The sequence below is a fragment of the Eptatretus burgeri genome, chromosome 10 (assembly GCF_056783735.1).
Source record: "Eptatretus burgeri isolate ZD-2024b chromosome 10, Ebu_testis_v1, whole genome shotgun sequence".
NCBI classification, from domain to species: domain Eukaryota; kingdom Metazoa; phylum Chordata; class Myxini; order Myxiniformes; family Myxinidae; genus Eptatretus; species Eptatretus burgeri.
The window spans coordinates 8,938,852-8,961,461 of record NC_140970.1 but is presented as its reverse complement, the minus strand read 5'-3'; the positions used below and the strand labels follow the sequence as shown (position 1 = coordinate 8,961,461).

Here is a 22,610-nt window from a genome sequence, read left to right as displayed (position 1 = left end):
AAAATTGGAAAAATGGAGATTTCCTTGATGATCCACAGTTATACTATGTGAGATCTATCACTGAAACCCATAAAAATTGGAAAAATGGAGATTTCCTTGATGATCCACAGTTATACTATGTGAGATCTATCACTGAAACCCATAAAAATTGGAAAAATGGAGATTTCCTTGATGATCCACAGTTATACTATGTGAGATCTATCACTGAAACCCATAAAAATTGGAAAAATGGAGATTTCCTTGATGATCCACAGTTATACTATGTGAGATCTATCACTGAAACCCATAAAAATTGGAAAAATGGAGATTTCCTTGATGATCCACAGTTATACTATGTGAGATCTATCACTGAAACCCATAAAAATTGGAAAAATGGAGATTTCCTTGATGATCCACAGATATACTATGTGAGATCTATCACTGAAACCCATAAAAATTGGAAAAATGGAGATTTCCTTGATGATCCACAGTTATACTATGTGAGATCTATCACTGAAACCCACAATATTTCTGGAAATTGTGATTCTACCTTGGAGTCTTGGATAGATGGTAATATTTTTGGAGACTTGAAATGTGGGTCTGGCTTGATAACTCACAATGTGATACGTATCTTGGAAACTCAACAGGAATGTGGTTATACCTTGGAGACTTGGAAAGTTGGGTTTATTTTGGAGACTTGAAATGCTACCACTCTTTGGGATCTAAACCTATCAAGAAAGTTCTTACTCCCCTTTCTACGTCATCAAACCTGAAAGCCTTAAAAGACAGAATTGGAAAAAGAGAAAAAAAAAAAACGTAAAAAATATATATAGGTGGAAATCTCATTTTGAAAAAGACATTGTGTTTGGGGGGTTGGGGTTGAGATTTTGAATGTGAGGGTTGGGACGGACGGACGGACACACACACACACACACACACACACACACACACACACACACACACACACACACACACACACCAACAAACAAAAGTTAAGCCTTGACAATTCAGTTGAGGATTCTGTTTGGGGTTCACAGATCTAAGAACGTCCCCCTTCACACACATTATATACTGTTATACACCTCGGACTTGGCCCTCGAGTGTCCACAACGGTGTATAGGAGGAGGGGGTGAAGCGCCAACCCATTGCTCCCATTGCACACACACACACACACACACACACACACACACACACACACACACACACACACACATCAACAAACAAAAGTTAAGCCTTGACTATTCAGTTGAGGATTCTGTGTTTGGGGTTCAGAGATCTAAGAACATCCCCCTTCACACACATTATAGACTGTTATACACCTCGGACTTGGCCCTCGAGTGTCCACAACGGTGTATAGTAGGAGCGAGTGAAGCACCAACCCATTGCTCCCATTGCACACACACATCAACAAATAAAAGTTAAGCCTTGACGATTCAGTTGAGGATTCTGTGTTTGGGGTTCACAGATCTAAGAACGTCCCCCTTCACACACATTATATACTGTTATACACCTCGGACTTGGCCCTCGAGTGTCCACAACGGTGTGTAGTAGGAGGGAGTGAAGGACCAACCCATTGCTACCACGGGTATTATCTGCTTAGTTTTGTCTTTTGTAACTCCTGTGAATAAACCGAACCTAAAATCTCTTCCCCTTCTAAATCATATATCTTATAAGTCCAAGGAACCGTATATATTACATAAACAATTTTAAAAAGTTCGTTCGTCCATCGTTTAATATAACCTTTTTCAAAATGAGATTTCCACCAATATATTCTCACGATATCACCAACTTTGAACTTAGGTTTTCTGATATTAATCTCTTTTTCATATTTTAATTTTGTAAATGTTTGTGATGGTTTCATATTCGTTGACGTGTGAATCGTGTCATTATACTTATCCACAATATCCTGAATAAAAGATGACCATTGTTGTGAACCAAGTTCTGTGAATTTTTTTATATAGTCTCTCTTTTAGGGTATGATTAAAACGTTCAACAACAACGGCCTTCCCTTCATTAAAGGTACTGTATAATGTAATACTGTTATTTTTTAGAAAATTCATAAATGTCTTGTAATAAAACTCTCTACCCTCATCAGTCCACAATTTTTTAGGTTTTGTCTTACTTTTATTCAATATCTGTTGAAAGGCTCACATCAGAGTATTACCTGTTTTGTTTTTTAAAGGGACAACCCATGCGTATCTACTCCTCAAATCAATAACGGTTAAAGCATACTTGTACCCCTTATCATTATTGAGTTCAATCAAATCAGCGGACCAGATATAATCAACTTCCTTGGAATAAACCTTCCTTCAACGAAAATTTGTGAATATTGGTTTATGTAATTCATCAGCTAATTGCTCTTCAGTCTTAATGACATTATTAGAGCCTATAAGTTTTTTGAATTTCCAAGTCCAAGTTTCAATTTAGCACTGATCATCTTCTTCAAGATGAACCGATCAACTTTTTCTCTCAAGGTTGGATTTTGTATCAGAGACAAATTCTACATTTCTCTATCGGCTTCATGCTTTTCTTCCAAAGTTGTGGTATTCCCATAATCAATATTGTGTCTCATGCACACTTCATCAACTCTATTGATGGGTTTACTCCATGATTTAGGATTGTCTGTCTCATCTAATCTTTTATCCAAGTTTGTGGCTGGACCACAGAAAGAATACCCTGGTAGATGTAATTCCCCTGGTATTCCAGTAGTTGTAAATTTATTTCCTGATAAAAACTTTTGTATATCTCCTCCGAGTTTGTGTTTGGAGATAAATTGATTTTTTTTTTTGACCACACACCGAACATATACCTTTTTGTATAACCCTGTTATTTTTACTTTTAATATAGGAAATATTTTTAGTATTAGTTTTCTTATTACATTTGAGACAATAACTCATTTATTTATGAGAAATAATTCCTGCAGAGTGCAAAACCTTTTTAGATTCCAACATATACATTTGAATCTTAATTTTTAAAACATAAAGAATCCTTAGAAATGCCTTCACTCTCTCCTCCATTTATTTAAGAAAAAAAATGGAAAAACTTGAATTCAAATGAATATCTTGTCGATGTCAATAGTCTTGTCGAAAGTATTGCAAATGGACTTGTCAATTCTTTGTTTTCCTCCTCGGTGGGTTGAGTTATTTTCTGTAATACCACCAATCGTTTTTTAATCTCACTGGTTTCCATATTTTGATATTTATTCATTCTCGCTCTTTCCTCCCTCTCTCTCTTCCCTCTCTTCTTCAACTCCTTCCTCGTCCCTTACTGTCCATGAATCACTTACACCCCATAGAATATCATACATATATTCATCAGGATTTCTTGTTATTCCTGTATCCAAAATATCTTTTTTTACAACAGGAAACCAATAAAATTTATTTTGAATTTCTAAAAGACCCATACCTTTTCTTAACTTAAATTTTTTTTCATTATTTAACATTCTAATTAAATCTAAAGTTGTCGGTTTATCAACATCAGCATAATGCCAATCTTTTATTGAAAATACCTCATTCTTATGTTGTAGAACATATTTATTAAAATACCGAATCCCCTTTTCTTGAAGGTATGCTTGGACACAGAAATGATAATTTTCTTGAAGCCTTCTTGCTGTCATTTATGTATTAGAAATATATGTTAGAATAATATTATGGCACGAAACACCTCCCCATCTTCCCATAGTTAAATAATTTTGTATTTCCTTACTTATTATACATAATCCTGTTTTTTCTGTTTTCATGATATAAACTCGGGCAAAACCATTATTATATTTACCCTTATTAAATTCTTTTATTTGTTGTTTACAAATCGTGGCTCCACAAAACTTCTCTATACCAAGTGGATAATATTCTTCCTTACGAGACTGATTTAATTGTTCCAGGTCTTCTAGGTCAATTTTAAATGACCAATTATACCCTAAGTCATTCATGTCATACCCCCATTGTTCTATTCTCATACAAATGATACGCCCTTCTTTACAAAAATTTATTTTAATTCAAACTGTGAATTCTGTATGACCTGGAGATAAAATCAACACTTCTGTATCTTTGGAATACACGGCCGTTTTATTTAAGGATATATATATATTGTGATAAATCGCTTAATCTCACCAAGTCATTCGCATCAGTTCGGCTTGGATATTTTTTTTTATTTTAAGCATTTTTCATATTAATATTTTTGGTTATATTATATTTATGTCATTCAGCCTGTGCCTTTGTGTAATAATTTGATAAATCAATATCCAGTTCTTGCGATACACCAAAGATAGAACCATCTTTACCAACATAAGTCATTTTTCTTAGATTAAAAATAATGTCATAATTTTTTTTATTTTTGTTGAGTTGCAATAACACATAGAGACATAATTGACCACAACACTTGGAATTTAATTATTGGACTTGAAATGTTTGATAAACACCATTCTGAAAGAATTTTATGACTTCAACAGGTGGTGGAAGACCAAAACTATCAAAATAATATTTGTCTTGACTATTAAAAATACAAACCCAATGAGAACCGTTCCCATTATTATCTTCGAAGTTCATAATATTCTTTGTATGTTAAGGCATATTTGTTAATGCATCTCTCATACAAATAACCACATTATGAATTTTTAATTTCTTACAATATTTGACAAGTTGTAAATTTGATGTTGTGTTCCTTCCAAATTATTTAAACCACTCATCAATGCTCGTTTATTTATTAGAAAGATATAATCCATTACCTCTTTTAGTTAATTTTACACCTGCTTGTGCGAGAGAAGAAAGCATATCTCCAACTAACAATCTCGCTTTATCAGGCAGACCTTCAAATTTTTCAGCAAAATCTACAATTACACCACTTCCACAAATTTGTTTCTCCAACTCTTTGTTTTGTCTTTCCATTTCTTTTTGAGCCTGGAGTTGAGCCTTCCTTTCATTGGCAGTTTTCACCGCTGTTGAAATACCACCCGTCAATGCTCCAACCGCACTTAAACCAGCAAATAAAGGAATTAGAACAGGGAGAAATCCTCCACTCGTCTCTCTTATTGAATATTTTTTCAACATTGGTTTTGTCATTTTAATTTTAAGTGAGCCAGTATCATTCAAGATTTTAACCTGTTCTCTTGTGAGCAAAACATCAATTCTTACTGCTCCTTTTCTCTGAATTGCATTAACGTTAATCGTGCAAGGCTTTTGATTTTGAACACAAGATGATAGTTTATGAAGATTGATTTGATTAACATATACCCCAGTTGGTACTTTGCCACTCATTTATTTTACAAAAAATTATGTGAGACTAATCATAACACCATTATCTGTATTAATCTGCAATTCTGTTTCTTCCAAAAGCAAACAATATGTATCAACTTCTTCACTCTCTCCTCTTTCAACGTATAGGGAAGTATCCACTCGATTCGACTTTATAGTTTCCTTTTGAGTGCTCAGGTCAAACGCATAGATTGTAGACAAACTTTTAAATGCTGTCATATCCAAAATAGGTTCTTTATTTCCATTACTTTCACACACCTTTTGGTAAGACTTGCATGCTTCAGCAAAATCATTGTTTTTCCCAATTAATTTCCAATCTATCTCGTGGATAAAATGTTCCATCCAGAGAAACGCGAAGTTGTTTCACCTTTGCATTATCACTCAATGCATTATTCTTATCAGTCGCAGTATCACCATCTGGCTTTTTAAAAATGATCCACAGATATCGTGGCTTTCCTTCCAGAACACCCAAATTCCACTTGAAAGTGGTTTGGTTTAGTTTAACGTGTTGACATCTTCTTTTGAGGTATGATACACTGAGTGGTTTCTTTGAGTTAAGTCTTCTGTTCAACATCTCTTCTGTTTTAAGATTAGGAGTATATTCACTAATATACCAACTCATTTCATCAATTACAAATTTATTCTGATCACCAAAAGCACTCGCAACACCAAAAAGTAATCTATTTTCATTATCATTCCTTTGTCGTTGAAATCTAATTTTAAGACCGTACAGAACTTTATCATGATCACAAAATCCAAATATACCTTTAAGAGGAACTGCCACAGTAAAACTATTAACTGCTTTTGTATCATCAGTATACGTTCCTTTCCTTTGAGTATATCCAGGGTCTGTGGTTGTTGCCATTGACATATCAGGAATAAAACCTTCGACAGACCCCTTTCCCATTCTATCACTGAATGTATAGAGTGTAAATTTCATCATTTCAGATACAGCAGAGACATAATCAACCGCTTCAACTTCTTGTGTTCCAATGTACAAACGAACACCATCAAACATTTTCCAGAAGAAATAATTTACGAGTGCAGCGTTTGTATTATTCCCAGCCTTAGTGAATTTAAATTTACACAACAAGAAACTTTCGGATAGATTCAAATAGGTTTGTTGATTATTTATTTCAAAACTTTTTGTACCATTTGCATTCCAGTCTGTTCCAGTTATTGCATTTACCTTGAAGTAATCTTCTTTTTTAGTGGAGTTTGAGATGATAATGGTATCATCCAAATCATAGATACTATCAATTGCTTCCATACTTGTATTTATTTCGGAAAAAAGATGTTAAAACTTTTGAAACCCTGACCCAAGTATTTGAATTATTTTCTGTCGTTCTTGGGGGGACAACTGAGTTTTGCCTTTCTTAATTTCTTTAATTGCTTGTAATAAAGTAAAATTTACTGAAACTGAAATTCATCTCTACTTTCAGTTGCATATTGACTCATATTTAATGATATTAACATCGATATCTATATACTTTTTTTCATTACCAGATTCAACTACAACATTTTTTATATTAAAGGTAATTTTAAAATGATCCTTAACTGCTATTGAATGAAATGTCATTTCACCTGATATATTAACATCCTTTATTTCATCAGGATTTACATCTTTAGGGTTGTTGAAATAAATACAAATTTCTCCTTGCATATTACAGATGGTCTTATCTTTTCTTTCCATAGCTTCATCCATAAGGTTTTTGTTTTTTGATACTTTTTCTTGTTTCATTGCTTTTTCTCGTTTTGAATATATTACCAGAAGGAGAGGAGAAACTTTTGTTAGAGAAACTTTAATTGATGTTCTACCAGGTAAACTAAAAGCCCTTCCACTGAAGGAAATTGAAGAACTCATCTTATCCACCTTAATTGTTTTTATCCAATCGTTGTAATATTTATCTTTGTTCAATTTTACATCCTTGACATATTTCTCAGTATCTTTTACAAATGAAGAGATTGCTTGAAACTTGTCTTTTGTGTTTTGAAACATTGCATTTATTAAGTGAAAAAAGTTGGAGGATAAAATGGTTTTAAGCACAGATTCACCTATAAATTAAACGAAATTTTCATCAAGAAAGTTTAAGTTTAAGCAAAGTTTTATTGTATAAAAATGGTGAATACAACATACTGCGATGTTTGTAATCACGAATCTCAACATTATAAAAAACACCTTCAAACCAACAAACATACATTTAATCTATTTCATCAAATATCTCCTCGTGAGTTGGAAAGAAAACATTGTGATATCTGCTCAAAGGATGTTTTGAAGAGTAGTTATAACAGACATCTTCAATCACAAAAACACAATAAAAATGAGTTTAAAGTAAAGGGAGACTATTATATTGAAAACACTGATGCGGCATTTAAAGGGAATATAAAAATGAGGATTTTTCAATTTGGAGAACCCGGTCCATCATCAATAGCTGAATCAATTGAAATAGTGAAACCTGATGTTGAAAAAGTTATTTGAAAGACATTAAAAGAAATGAAAACTTTAAAGTTTTATATGGGAGTGAAAATGAATATGAAAAGACAAGATGAAGAACAAACTCCTTATATGAGAACAGATCTTCATTTTATAACATCATTTCAATATTTTTTGAATAGTGGGGTTTATGAAGAACTATCAAGACAAGAGGAGGATGTTGATAATACAGTGGTAGGAAGTGGATTTCATATTAAAAAAAATCATCTTTTTAGATATACACATTCTAAAATCAAACCCTCTTCAAGCTTCTTATATTGAATTACCAAAATAAATAAAACGAAAGAAGGCAGTTGTTAATATTAAGAACAATGATAATAAATGTTTTCTCTGGTCTGTTCTTGCTCACTGACATCCACCAAATTGTAATTCAGAAAGAGTAAAACAATGTATGAAATATGAGATATTAGTAAAAAATAAAATTAGTATTCGTAATATTAGTAAAAAAAAAAATAATAATAAAAAAGGGTAAAACAATATTTGAGAATACCTTGGACATTAAAGATTTTAAATTCCCAATGCCACTAACAGATATTCCTAAATTTGAGAAAAAGAATAATCTTTCTATTAATGTATATGGATTAACGGATACAAACAAAGTTCAAATATTAAAAATTTCAAACAACTATAAAAATGAAGAAACACACATTGATCTTTTATATTTTAGTGTTGGAAAAAATTCACATTATACATACATCAATTATAATTAATCAAGATTAATCTCTGCTCAGTTATTCAGAACAGCAAACAAAATATATCCTTCCAAGCGATGTCTTAATTCATATCATACAAAAGAACGATTAGAACAACATTCAAAATATTGTAGTAATCATAAATCAGCTGTAATTACAATGCCTAAACCTCGTGAAAAGATTTCTTTTGAAGATAATAATAAATCTATCATGCACCCATTTGTGATATACGCTGATTTTGAATGTATCCTAAAAAAGATAAATACTGCTTCGCCGAATCCAAAAGAATCACATACAAATAAATATCAAAAACATATTCCTTGTGGTTTCTGTTATTATATCAAATCATCTGTTGGAGAAAAGTGTAATAAACTTGAACATTATACTGGAAAAAAGCTTCACAAGAGTTTGTAAAATGATTAGAAAAGGATTGTATAAGACTAACTAAATGAATGAAAGAAACAAATGAATCGATGAAATTAACCGAAGAAGAAAACTTAGAATTTAGAAAGAACAATATCTGTCATATTTGTGAGGAGGAAATTGAGGAGTCTAAAGTTAGGGATCATTGTCATCTTACTGGTAAATATAGAGGTCCCGCTCATTCCTGTTGTAATCTTAATTATAAATTACCTTCTTTTATTCCAGTCTTTCTTCACAACAGCGCCAACTATGATACACATCTATTTATAAATGAACTTTCAAAAACACCAGGGAATATTTCTGCCATAACAAAGACAAGTCAAAAGTATATTTTATTTACAAAAATGATATTCACAAAACCTTTAACTCGTATTCGGTTTCTTGATTCTTACAAGTTTATGGGAACACCACTAGCCTTCCGACCATCAAATATAAGCTCCACGGGCTCTTTTCCAAATCTTAATTCATTCTTTCCAAAAGAGGAAATTCTAACTAAAGAGGAAATTCAGATTAAAGAGAGAATTCAAAGTAAAGAGGAAATTCTAATTAATGAGGAAATGAATGAAGAAATTCTTACTAAAGATGAAATTCTAATTATACAGAAAATTCGAACAAAGAATGAAATTCTAACTAAAGAGGAAATTCTGATTATAGATGAAATTCTGATTAAAGAGGGAATTCTAACTAGAGAGGAAATTGAAACAAGGAATGAAATTCAAAGTAAAGAGAAAATTCTTACAAGTAAGGGAATTTATCCTTATGGTTATATGGATTCATTTATGAGATTTAAAGAAACACAACTTCCTTCAAAAGAAAGTTTCTATAATAACCTTTATGAAGAAGAGATAAGTGATAAGGAATATAAACACGCACAAGAAATTTGGAAAATATTTAAGATAAAGAACCTTGGAGAATATCATGATTTGTATCTAAAAACAGATGTTTTATTGTTAGCTGATGTGTTTGAAGCTTTTAGATCACTCTGTCATAATAAAAATTGTTATGGATTAGATCCTGCCCACTATTTCACAGCTCCTGGTTTAGCTTGGAGTGCAATGTTGAAAATGACAAAACAAGATATAGATTTAGTCAGTGATGTAGATATGCTTTTGATGATTGAGAAGTCTAAGAGAGGTGGAATATCACAAGTATGTTCAAAAAGATATGCTAAAGCAAATAATAAATATCTTCCAAATTATGAGAGTGAAAAAGATAGTAATTATTTGATGTACTTTGACGCTAATAATTTGTATGGATGGGCAATGTCTCAATCTCTGCCTTATGGTAAATTAGAGTGGGTGGAAGAAAAGGATTATGAAAAGGCTTTGATGAATATTGTTATTTCTTCTCAAGAGAAATTGAATGACAAAGAAGAAGGTTATTATTTTGAAGTTGATTTGAAGTACCCGAGTGATCTTCATAATAAGCATAAGCTTCATAATAAGCTTCCTTTTGCATGTGAGAAAGAAACCCCAAAGAAAGAATGGTTCAGTGATTATCATAAAAGTTTTAATATTAAAGGCAAATCAACAGAAAAGTTATTAACAACATTCTATGATAAAGAGGGATATGTTTTGCATCAAAGGAACTTGAGACAATATTTATCTGCTGGGTTGAGAGTAGCTAAAATTCATAGAGTTTTAAAATTTAAACAAAGTCCTTGGATGAAAAAGTATATTAAATTCAATACAGATATGAGAACAAATACAAAAGTAAAATTTGAAGGGGAATTCTATAAATTGATGAATAATGCTGTCTTTGGAAAGACAATGGAGAATGTTAGAAACAGGCAAAACATTAGATTTGCAACATCTTGGAAAGAAGCTTCTAGATTGATAAATAAACCAAGTTTTGAGAGAGAAGAGGTTTTTTCAGAGAACTTTTCTGCTATTCATATGAAAAAGGAAAGTATTGTCATGGATAAACCAATTTATATTGGAACAGCAGTTCTTGATTTATCAAAGATATTGATGTATGATTATTTGTATAATGACTTAAAGAAAGAGTATGGTGAAAATGTTTCATTGTTGTATATGGACACTGATAGTTTTATCCTAGATATAAAAACTGATGATGTTTATGAAGATATGAAGAAAAATATTGGAGTATATGATACAAGTAATTTTAGTAACAAGAGTGAGTTATTTTCAATAAAGAATGAAAAGGTTATTGGCAAGTTTAAGGATGAGTTGGGTGGAAAAGTAATGAGTGAGTTTATTGGTTTGAGAGCAAAGGCATATGCTTATAAGTATGGTGATCAGATTGATAAAAGGTTAAAGGGAATAAAGAAATATGTAATAAAGAAATCAATAACTTTTAGAAATTATTATAATTGTTTGATGAATAAGAAAGAAGAATATAGGAAAATGAATACAATAAGAAGTTATAAACATAAGATATATAGTGAAGAAATAAATAAAAAGACATTAGGAGCCTTTGATGATAAGAGATTTATTTTAGATAATGGAATAGATTGTGTTCCATATGGATATTGTATGATAGAGTGTATAAAATAGATTGTGTTCCATATGGGTATTGTATGATAGAGTGAATAGAATAGATTGTGTTCCATATGGGCACAAGTTTTAACGATGGGAAGATGGGTTAGGGTTTTTAAGGGCTACCGCCGCGTTTTTCACAATATATAAATGGTCGAACCAAGTATTAGTCAAACTAAAGAGTGGAGAAAATCTCAGTCTTGGTATATAAATGGAAAACATAATGAATGTGAAAAATATCAAATAAGTCTTATTGAAAAAATATCTAAAACAAAGGTAAATAAAACAAATATGCGAATCAATTTAAAAACCAATAAGTTAGAGGATGTACCTCTATCGATGGTAAATGCTGCTACAGGAAAAAATAAGATAACATGAGTGAGAATTGCTTTGCAATGCATGTCCTGTAATGATGTGATATTTTCTAAGTCCAAAAAGGGCATAACTGAAAAAATGAGAAAATGCCCTAAAACTCAAACTTCTTCTGTAACTTGTTATACTAAAGCCATGTATCAAGTTTCAGTTGAACATGTCAAAAAGTATGGGGCGAAAAAGTCGGAAAAACCACAGGTGGGACAGATGGACAGACAGACGGAAAGCAAACCTTGAGCTTTCTCCGGTGAAACTGGTAGGGGACCAATAAAATGAGGTTGATTTGATGGTCTGGTATTGATATCCAAATCATTTATTATTTCCACATCATACAAAGGGTCAAATTACTCACACAAATATCTTCTTCTCCTTAATGAACAGGTCTACAGCTGACAGGCTTCCAAAGCACTGGTTTGATGTCAGAAAGAACATTGCACCCACCCTGCAAAACAGTGTGAACATGTCAATTCAAATAGCTACATGAGAAAAATAATAATGACATTGTCAAAACAACACAATGTAGACCGAGATAAAGTATCAAATCAAAAGGAAAATGTGAAATAATTATTGTATTTGAGCGTGGACCGTTATTATAGTAAGGCAGTTAGCAAATGGATGTGGATGTTCTGGACAAAAGCGTTAAATTTTCCCCACATGCTTCCCATAGGCTTTAGCTTTCCATTTTTGGTAGGAACCACTTCCTCCAAATACATTATGGTGGCCATCTTTAAAACTCGTATAGAGATGTAAGTTCTGATTCGGGGCGATACATGATGTCTCAAGATTGTGATCCTAAGTGGCTTAGAAACTGAGATATTGGTAGATATAGGTTTTTACATGGTGGCCATCTTGAAAATCCAAGATGGCAACCATAATGTATTCAGAGGAAGTGGTTCCCATCAAAAATGGAAAGCTAAGATAGTGGGTAACGTGTGAAAAAATTGACGCTTTTGTCCGGAAAGTCCATATCCATCTTAAATCTGGTCCTAAGCTGCCTGACTATTAGGGTTGGTGCCTTCATTGTGATCAATGACTGAGGGCTGAAAGAGCGATTTCAGTTTTTCTTTCTCGTAAAACTTGCTGTTAATATTTTCCTTTGATTAAGGTTTGTTTATTGCTTGCATATAGTTAAATTTCTGTTTTATTAATATTCTGATGCTTTTTAATGATTTAAGATATAACTCTGAATTGTATATGCAGACAGGAGCTAAGTAAAATACAATGCTGAGAATATCGCATCTCCACAGCACGATAGTGATGTGGAAAGCATTGCTGACCCAGAAAGGGGGGTCGGGATCTCGATCTCTCTCTCGATCTCTCTCTCGATCTCTCTCTCGATCTCTCTCTCGATCTCTCTCTCGATCTCTCTCTCTCTCTCTCTCTCTCTCTCTCTCTCTCTCTCTCTCTCTCTCTCTCTCTCTCTCTCTCTCTCTCTCTCTCTCTCTCTCTCCCTCTCATGCTTCAAGATGAAGAGAGATACGGTGTTTGAAATGCAGATGTCTTGTGAAAGTTCCACAATAGGGACCTTGTTAATTGTTCAACCCGGAGGAAGACTCCTATACATAGCGCTTCTCCAGACCCACATTCTTATCGGCTAAACCATGAGAGATGCTCTGTGCAAGAACAGGTTGAGCCACTCACCGCAAAAAGGGTCTTTCTCCAGAGTACTTCGCTAAAAAGAATATAAAAGCAGGGGTGACTGAAGATAAACAGAGCATATTGTTATATTCGCTCTCGCATTCTGTTCGACCTGTGCACGGGTGTTTGGTTAACTATTTAACTGGCTGGTTGTTAGTTTAATTGTTAGTTTAGTTTTTTTTAATTGTTAGTTTATTCAATTGATTTGGTTAAAGTGATTTTTGTGTTTGATTTCGTTTAAGTGATCTTTCGTTGGGTTTATTGATTGAGGAATAAAGGAAAATTATAGACCTGTTCTTGACATATTATATTGTGTGTGAAGGTACATTATCCTTGCTGTGTTAAGCCATTATATTTGTTGATGATTGTGTCTCTCATAATTACAGCATTGTAATTCAAGGTCTGGGGTTCGAGCCCCAACATGACTACTTGCAGTCCAGTATTATGTTCCTTGGCATGATGTGTATAGAAGGAGCACAGTGGTGGATGGAAAAGGCCATTAATCAAAACAATTGGAATATTTAAGCTGCATTTATAAAATACAAGGTAACGTTAGAACTTCCCTTCCTGGATTAAGAAGTGAATTTGCACCAACGTAAATATTATTAGCCCCCATTGGACTTAAAGGTCCCCTGACATGCAAAACTTTCTGGTTATTTATATATTAACTTGACCTTCCTCGTGAAGAAATCACCCGTTTTTTTTTTAATCAAAAATGGGATAATTAGAGCAATATTTCGATCATTTATTGTGCTTTTCACAACTTGCTATGCTCTGCCCCTAAAAAAAGTTGACTTCAGCGAATCGCAGCGTTGATGGCACATACAGAAACTCACACAGAGTGGATTGACTAGAGATCTCTAGAGTCTCAACCAGCGTTTCTCAACCTTTTTACCCTTGTGGAACCCAAGAAATAGTTTTCATGTCTCAGGGAACCCCTGCATAAAAATTATTATATACCATTATTAATATCTAGCTCTTATATATTTTTATCGTAGTTCATGTGGTAAATATAATTTTTCTTTCCGGATACCTGGTTTAAGGAAAAAATGACCCCCTTTTTGTCAAATTTATTGGCAATGAAAAAAAAAAACATACTGCTCGTTTGTGAGACCTCACACCGAGGTTTTAATTCACACAAAAAAAAAATCTTTTTTAAATCAAAAAAACAAACAAACACCTCATGTAACTTGATAAACAAAATTTAAACAAATAAAGCTGAAGCAATAAAGGTAAACAGAAGAACTAACCTTGAGAGAGAGAGACTTCGCGCTAGGAAGCACAGAGAAGATAGATGGACACTGTGCATGCGTCCAGTACTTGAGTCAGTCACTCAATGATACACGAATCCGCCGCGTACAGGACGTCCACTAACCAGTGAGGGCGGTTTCACACTGGCGCCATATAGACATCATTAAATACATTCCCTATGGTTCTTATAATTGTAAATAATATAAGAGGTTGAAGCCTCTATTATAATAACCAGGGAGTTTCCAACAATATGCCGTACGTGTATAGTAAAATTACGAATATTAAATCAAACAAAAACTACTCAAAATACATTAGCCTATTTATTACTGTTTCTCGCGGAACCCCTAGCGACCTCTTGCGAAACCCTATGGTTCTGGGGAACCCCGGTTAAGAAACACTGGTCAAGACTAGTCCGGTAAATCCGTCGTCCGTCCGACTAGGCCGATAAATCTGACGTGCTGTAGCTTTTATTTATTATTCTCTTTTTTTCATTGTTTTCTACTGGTGCTACATGACGACAGTAGGAATAAAATAAATAAAAATGCAACAGACTAACGTCAGATTTATCAGACTACTCGAGACAATTGTGCCACAATGTGTGTTCTGCACACAAGTTTTCATCGTATCCGGACAGCGAGATTGCTTCGTTTTATGCGCGGAGAGATACGGCCGATGACATGCACTGGCCTTGTTTGTGATTAATTCGCCGTGGAGCAACATGTCCGCTGCGCTGTGCTGTTCACATCACCTCACTATAATATTTCTGATATCGAGCAGGATGCAAGTCGAATTTACATTATTGAATTACGAATAGGATATAGTCTAACCAATTGTTATTTCCGAGTCTTCCTTTGATGTCCTCCCGATCATCATGAACTCCGGGAATTTCATCGCCATTTTCCTCTGCTTGTCCTGCTTCGGGCTCGAACTGGTAAGGCCGTATTTTATTTCCAGCTGCCTGAACTTCACCTCCTGCGACTATGTTATCCGACAATTCTCCATGTGATTCAGACCAAAATCCTTCATTTCTCTCACACTCACTGTCTTTACCAGACAAATGAAAGTCCATGTCATCCATTATTCAAAAACATGTTACTCATAGGTTAGAAATAAGTTTCGGGTACGCTAAACATTACCTCGACGTGTTTCGACTTATGAGTAACTTACAAGTAACGTGTGTCGACGTGTGTCAACGATCGCATAACGTGCCTACAACTTATGGCCAGCATATGCGGAACGTGTGAGTCATACACTGGCATACGTCGACAAATTTTGAGCATGCTTAAAATTTGTCGACGAGCTCGGCGTACTACGACATATGCCAGCGTGCTTCAGCGTGCTCTTAACATTTACAAAACTTACCCATAACGTATTCGACGTGTGCCAGCGTTTTAGACAATTTTCATACGTCGGCATATGCTGGTTAAATCGTCAAGGTGTGACAGGACCTTGAGTCTCGTTAAAGATGACAGGCATTTTGGACACAGATGTCAGTATTTTCACACGATAAATTTGGCTCTGTGTGGACCTGTTCCTAAACTCAAGCCTCGTGCCACTGGAAAAATCATGGAGCTTCACTATTAGGATTTTAAATTTCCAATATATTTGAGAACACTCCAGGAACTTCTTGTATAAAGCATTTTATCATGCATATTATTGAGTTATCTAGTTACGTCAAGTTGTATTTGGCTTCTGTGACATTTATGATCATATTTCTCCAAACATCCCTATCTTGAACTTCTTCCCAAAGCTTTGGCCGAAAGAGCATTGTAGCCTTTGCCCCATCCATACAGCACATACATTGTCTTTCTCTTCTTCTATCAATCAAACGAAGCATGACTAATTTATCCAGACTTTCATTTTCTGCACTCATAATGTGTCCAAAGTATGACAGTTTCTGGTTTGGCATCAGTGTTTCTAATATCCATGGTGGTCTAATTTCTTCAAGCACTGAGTTGTTTGTTTTTCTTGCAGTCAATGGAATTTTAAACATTTGTCTGTTACACCACATTTCAAAACGATCCTTTATTTTCAAAACATTTTCAAAATCTTTATTTATTTTTCAGTGTCCACGACTCATTGTCACATCTTTGTCTTTCCAGATATTTGTCAGTCATGACATTGCTGTTTTTCCCAATGCTAACCATCTATAAAACAAGCCGGGAGGCGACGATGGTTCGTGGGCATTATTGAACAATGCCACGATAGGTACAATTGAGTTGCTGTTGGTTGCACATGTTTCTGGATCGAAGAACTTCACTGTGACACCACACAATTTTGACACACTTTCAATCTCACATGCCACTTTGCGCGACTTCTTCAATAAGGCTGCTTTGGACTCCTGATTTTCTGAACTTATTTGTTTTTTGAACCTGATTCGGGGTTCCTGGAACCGAGAACCTGAAATTCCAGAACAGCCTGAATTGGCGTCACTTTTCTGAAATGATGGAATACTATTACGAGGTGGTGTTTCCGAGAAATGCTGCCAACGTCACGGGTAAGGTACCAAGTATCGTAGCAAACGAATGACGACTAATTATAATCATCCACGTTCTGATCATGGTGAATCGACCCAGTGGCATATCGAGAGAATCAGCCCCAAAAGTGAAAATTAGTTAACGTAAACGATGAAGTTGATTCCGGTGTTTAGTAAAGCCTGAAATCCTGAGATTAGGCCTGAAATTAGAAATTTCCTCCAAAGCGGAAGTTCATTGTTAGATTAAGTTAGATCCATCTTGTGGATGCTTTAAATTGCCACAAATTGGTAATTATAGAAACACCTAAACACTAAAGTTGGATTCCAGTATTGAAAGTAGAAGCACTAATTTCCACCCTCGTGTTGTGTGAATCTCCATTGCCACAAAAGTGGAAGTAGGTAAAAATATTCACATTATTAATAAAAAAAATACACAATTTCTACCGAAGTGGAAGTAAAATGGAAAGTTAGAACAAGTTTGTGGAAGCCACAAAAGTGAAAGTTCGTTAAACACCAAAATGCTGAAGTTGACTCCAGTGTTGATGCCTGAAATCAGAACAAAAATTAGGAATTTCCAGCGAAGTGGAAGTAAAATGGAAAGTTGGATACAGCTTGTGGAAGCCACAAAAGTGAAAGTTAGTTAAAAACCTAAATGCTGAAATTGATTCCAGTGTTTAGTAAAGCCTGAAATCCTGAAATTGGGCCTGAAAAGCCTGAAACTAGGAATTTCCACCAAAGTGGAAGTTAATTGAAAGTTAGATCCAGCTTGTGGAAGCTTTAAATTGCCACAAAATTGGTAGTTCTAGAAATACATAAACACAAAAGTTGGATTCCAGTCTTGAATAAAAAAAATGAAATTTCCATCAAAGTGGAAGCTTTTGAGGAAGCCCTACCGTAAAAACCGATCTCTTCCATCAAAATTGACCAAATCAAATGGGATTTTTTTATATGTTGTACTTATGGACATTACGCACAGCTTCTAGGAAATTAAATTGCAAGAAAAAAAATCGAGAAAAATAAAAATAAATAAATAAACAAATAAAAAGTTCAAGTTGGTGTGGCTCTGCCCACAAGGGTTGTGGGATGCCCCTCATACAAAAAGACACAAATCGACCATGATATCTAGCTTGTGTCCAAGTTTCATCAAGATCGCATCAAACGTCATTGAGCTATGCTCTGGAGGGAGTCACAAACAGACAGACAGACAGACAGACAGACAGACAGACACAACGAAAATAGTGGTCACTGCTGACGCCCGTGAACCAAAAAATAGTGGTCACTGCTGGCGCCCGCGAACCAATTATCCTCCACATTGCCCACTCATTTCAATCCTAGAATCCAGGAAGATTAAACTTTCCAATATTTCCACATGATCGTCTCCCAATCTGAACAGGTCGATCTTCTTATTTGACAAGATTATAGTATTTTAAAGTTTAAATAAAGAGCAGCCTTTCACGGTTTCACACATATTAGCTGTCTATTAAGCAGTTGTATGCCATCGTGTATTGTGCTTGTGCCAAGTTTGAACAAAACCGGACTATGTATGTATGAGAAAGGGTTGGGGACACATTTAAGTAACAAAATTGCTGCCAGTCAGCCATATTGGATCTGATCTCAAAAAAAATGACAATCATTCTTTATCTGCGTGCCGAGTTTGACCAACATTGGTGAATGCTTGTCAGAGAAATGGTTGAGAACGTGTTCAACATCGGGGGTTTTTTTTTTACAACTAAAATGGCCGTCAGTCTACCAGTCGGCCATCTTTGATCAGATCGCAAAATATAGTAAGGTATGCCATGGTGTGCTGTGCTTGTGCCGAGTTTGAACAAAATCGGACCATGCGTGTCAGATTAATGGTTGGGGACATTTTAAGTAAAAAAGCGGCCATCAGTCCAGCCATCTTTGATCTAATCTCTAAAAACAAATGACTTGCATAAGTAAGTCATGATTCTTTATCTGTGTGCCAAGTTTGAACAACACTGGTAAATGCATGACTGAGAAATGGTTGAGGACATGTTAAACTTTGGATTTTTTACAACTAAAATGGCAGCCAGTCAGCCATATTGGATATGATCTTGAAAAAAAATGGCCTGTTTATGAAAGCCATCATTCATTATCTGTGTGCTCCTTTTTAACAAGATTGGTAAATGCATGTCTCAGAAATGGTTGAGAACATGTTCAACACCGGGGTTTTTTTTTTTTTTTACAACAAAAGTGGCCGCCAGTCGGCCATCTTGGATCTGATGTTGAAAGAAAATGACGTTCCTATGTATACCATCATGTATTGTCTTTGTGCCAAGTACCAATAAAATTGGTCCATAGATGTCCGAGATATGGTTGCAGACGCACACATATACGCACACACGCGAAAATCAATACCAAATCAATAAGCCCCTGTTTCAGACTAAGTCCAACAGCAGTTAATAATTCCAACATTTATCATGTGACCATGACAATTGTGGAAAATAGAGAGGTGGGTTATAGTGAAGATAAGATCTCAACACCGGGACTGAGGATTTTTATAACTGCAAACTAATTAATTAATTACGGAAAGAATGGCACTTACCTATTTTGAATTCCAGTGGAGTCATCAGAGATGTCAAAGAAAATCACTCCAATGATTAGGCCCAGAATCACAGTCACCACCAGCTGTGAGCAGGCAATAGTTATTTCAGAGTGATGTCGACTATATGGTTTTTCGTTTTATAATGGAGGGCTAAAATAAAGTTATACAACGCAGTCTGATGCAAGAGGAGACCATCCAGCCCATCATGTCAATGCATTTCCAGAAATATCCATGTACATCTATATCCTTAATGTTTCCATGTACCTATCCAACTCCAGTTTAAACCCTTCCACCATTTCAGCTACCACCCCTGATCCAGGGAGACATTTCCATGCATTATCTACCCTCTGAGAGAAAGACCCCCGCCTTAATGTCGAACAAACTCGCCTCTTCTTCACTCTTAAGCTGTAGCCCCTGCTCCTATCACTGTACATTCTGCTGAAAAAACTCTTCCACATATATTCCATCTATACCCTTCATTATCTTAAGCATCTCTCCATCAGATTCCCTTGTAATCACCTACTTTGTCATTAATAAAAGTTCAGTCTCATCCAGCCATTTCTCACAGCTATGGTCAGTTAGCTAACCCAAAAATCATGTAGTCACTATGTGCTGCACCCTCTCCCAGGCAGCTATGTCCTTTTTCAAATGTGGAAACCAAAACTGAACACACTATACCAAGTGAAGTCTGGCTAAAACTAAATTCCTGAACATTGTTAACACGAATAGAAGCTTGTATTAAAAAAAAAATTCATACTAGTTACTACTTTTAGATAAAGAGGCCATGAATTCATTATATATATAGAAGAAGGGGTAGGAGAAACTGAAGCACACAGGGCTTGGGTGTGCAGTACATGTATGAAATACAATGTTGTGCTGTATTCATATTTTTTCATTCTTTTTTTAAGAATTACTTTGCATATATATTTTTCAATAATCGTCAAATTGTGTAATTAGGAAGCAATGTCAACATGTTTTTGAAATGGATAAATTTGTATGAGACATTTTAGTGTTTTGATGGTGTTCATTATGGAATGAGACAATGGCAATCTGCTTTTGCTGAGACAGGATTGCCATTTAATATGAAAAAAAATTGCTTTGATTAAAGTTGTTCTCGATTGCAAAGTCCATGTGAATGAAACTGTGGTCACAAACCCCAAAACCAAAAATTGCAAAACAGAAATAATAGCCTCCTTATATTTTTTTGAATACAATGTCGAGGCTCGGATGAGAGCAAACATACAACGCACAGCAAGGGGGGGGGGCATGAGACAAGAGGGGTGGGAGAGGGGAGGATAAAACAGTGGGGAACAGAGACATGAGGAGATCTGAAGAAGGGAGAGGGATGAGGCAGGGAACATAGGGTATACAAGATGGACATTACAGGGACTTTCAGGAAGGAAAGCAGGGAATTTGAAGGAGGTGGGTTTGGAGTGGATTAACGGGGGTAGAAAAGATCGAGGTTTTGGATGGAGGAAGATAAGAGTGGGTGGTGAACAAATGCTTTGAAGGGCTGGAGGGAAGAATGGGATTGCACAGAGAGAGGGAGTTTATTCCAAAGGAGGGAAAAATGAGGGAATGAAAGAGTGAAGGTGAGCAGTGATTCGTGATTTTAGTAGTTTTACCAGAAGGGGGTTGTTGGTGGACCTTGAGTGCCCTACAGAAATATGGTGGGGACATATTGCAGACAGAGCAGTGGGGGCGGCGAGACGGGAGAGGAGACTGTAGAAGACAGAAAGACACCAATATGCCTGCAGTGAGAGAGTGAGAGGCCCAAAGACTCAGCCTCATTGTGGGAGATACCAATGATCCGAAATGCCTTGGTTTCCAGAGCGTGAAGCCAAGAAAGGTGAGAGGCAGGAGCACCAGCCCAATGGGGAGAGCAGTACTCCATCAGGCTGTGGACGAAAGCTTTGTAAGTGGTCAGGAGCTCAAGAGGACCGAGGAAGGACTTTGCACGATGGAGGATTCCCAGTCGGCGACTGGCTTTTGAGTCGAGGTTGGAAATGTGACTTTCCCAGGAAAGGTCATGGCAGATAGTGAGACCCAGAAGCTTGAAAGAAAAGACTTCTTCCAGAGGATTGTTGAGAAAGTGGATGGGTGGGGGGGGGGGTTCTAAACGGTCCTTTCAAAGAGACATAGTGAGAGTGTGAGATTTGTCTGGATTGAAAGACATGTTCCACATGTTGGACCAGCTTGTGATTCTATCCAGATCGGCAGAGAGTGAAGAGGCTGCTGCCTGCAGATCTGTGGGTCGACAGATGGTATGGCAAGGAGGGAGTCACCAGCAAAGAGATAAAGAGGATTTTCCAGAGAGTCCAGCAAGATCATTTATGAAAACCAGATGAAGAATAGGGCCCAGAACACTGCCCTGAGGACCTCCAGCCTGGACAGAAAGTGAGGATGAGAGAACTCCATTAAGGGCCACATGTTGGCTGTGACAGGAGAGCAAGTGTGCGAGCCATGAGTGGAAATGTTCCTGGATACCATCGGAAGAGAGTTTGGTGAGCAGGGCAGGGTGCCAGACCGTATCGAAGGCACGTGATATGTCTTGGGAGATGGCTCTGATTTCATGTCTGGCATTGAGGATCTCCATCCATTGTTGGGAGAGCAGAAGCAGCATATCCAGGGTAGAGTGTCCTGGTCTGAATCCAAACTGATGATCGGAAATCAAGCCAATGGAGAAGAGGAAGGATTTAATGTCTGAAGCGATGATGGATTCCATAACCTTGCTGATGATTGGGAGAAGGCAAATTGGTCTGGAGTTGCAGGGATCTGTTTTTGCACCTTTTTTGTGTAGGGCGGTAATGTTTACTGATTTCCAAGCAGATGGTGGATGACCTTGAGCAAATGAGAGGGTGAATCGAACAGACAGAGGGTGAGCAAGAGCATCAGAGCAAGTTTTTAGGACACCTGGGCTGATGTGGTCTCGACCGGTTGCAGAATCTGAGTCGAGTTTTTGACCTTTTGAT

General features: G+C 35.8%; 1 protein-coding gene across 1 annotated transcript in view; it reads right to left on the bottom strand.

The window, feature by feature from the left end:
• Positions 1-22,610, bottom strand: part of LOC147017924 (broad substrate specificity ATP-binding cassette transporter ABCG2-like) — a 226,472-nt gene that overhangs the window by 88,347 nt on the left and 115,515 nt on the right. The window contains exons 9-10 of the mRNA XM_085897017.1: positions 19,639-19,721; positions 12,060-12,149 (exon numbers count right to left, since the gene is read on the bottom strand). Of these exons, the coding sequence (XP_085753143.1) occupies positions 12,060-12,149; positions 19,639-19,721 (173 nt within the window). The remainder of the gene's footprint in view (positions 1-12,059; positions 12,150-19,638; positions 19,722-22,610) is intronic.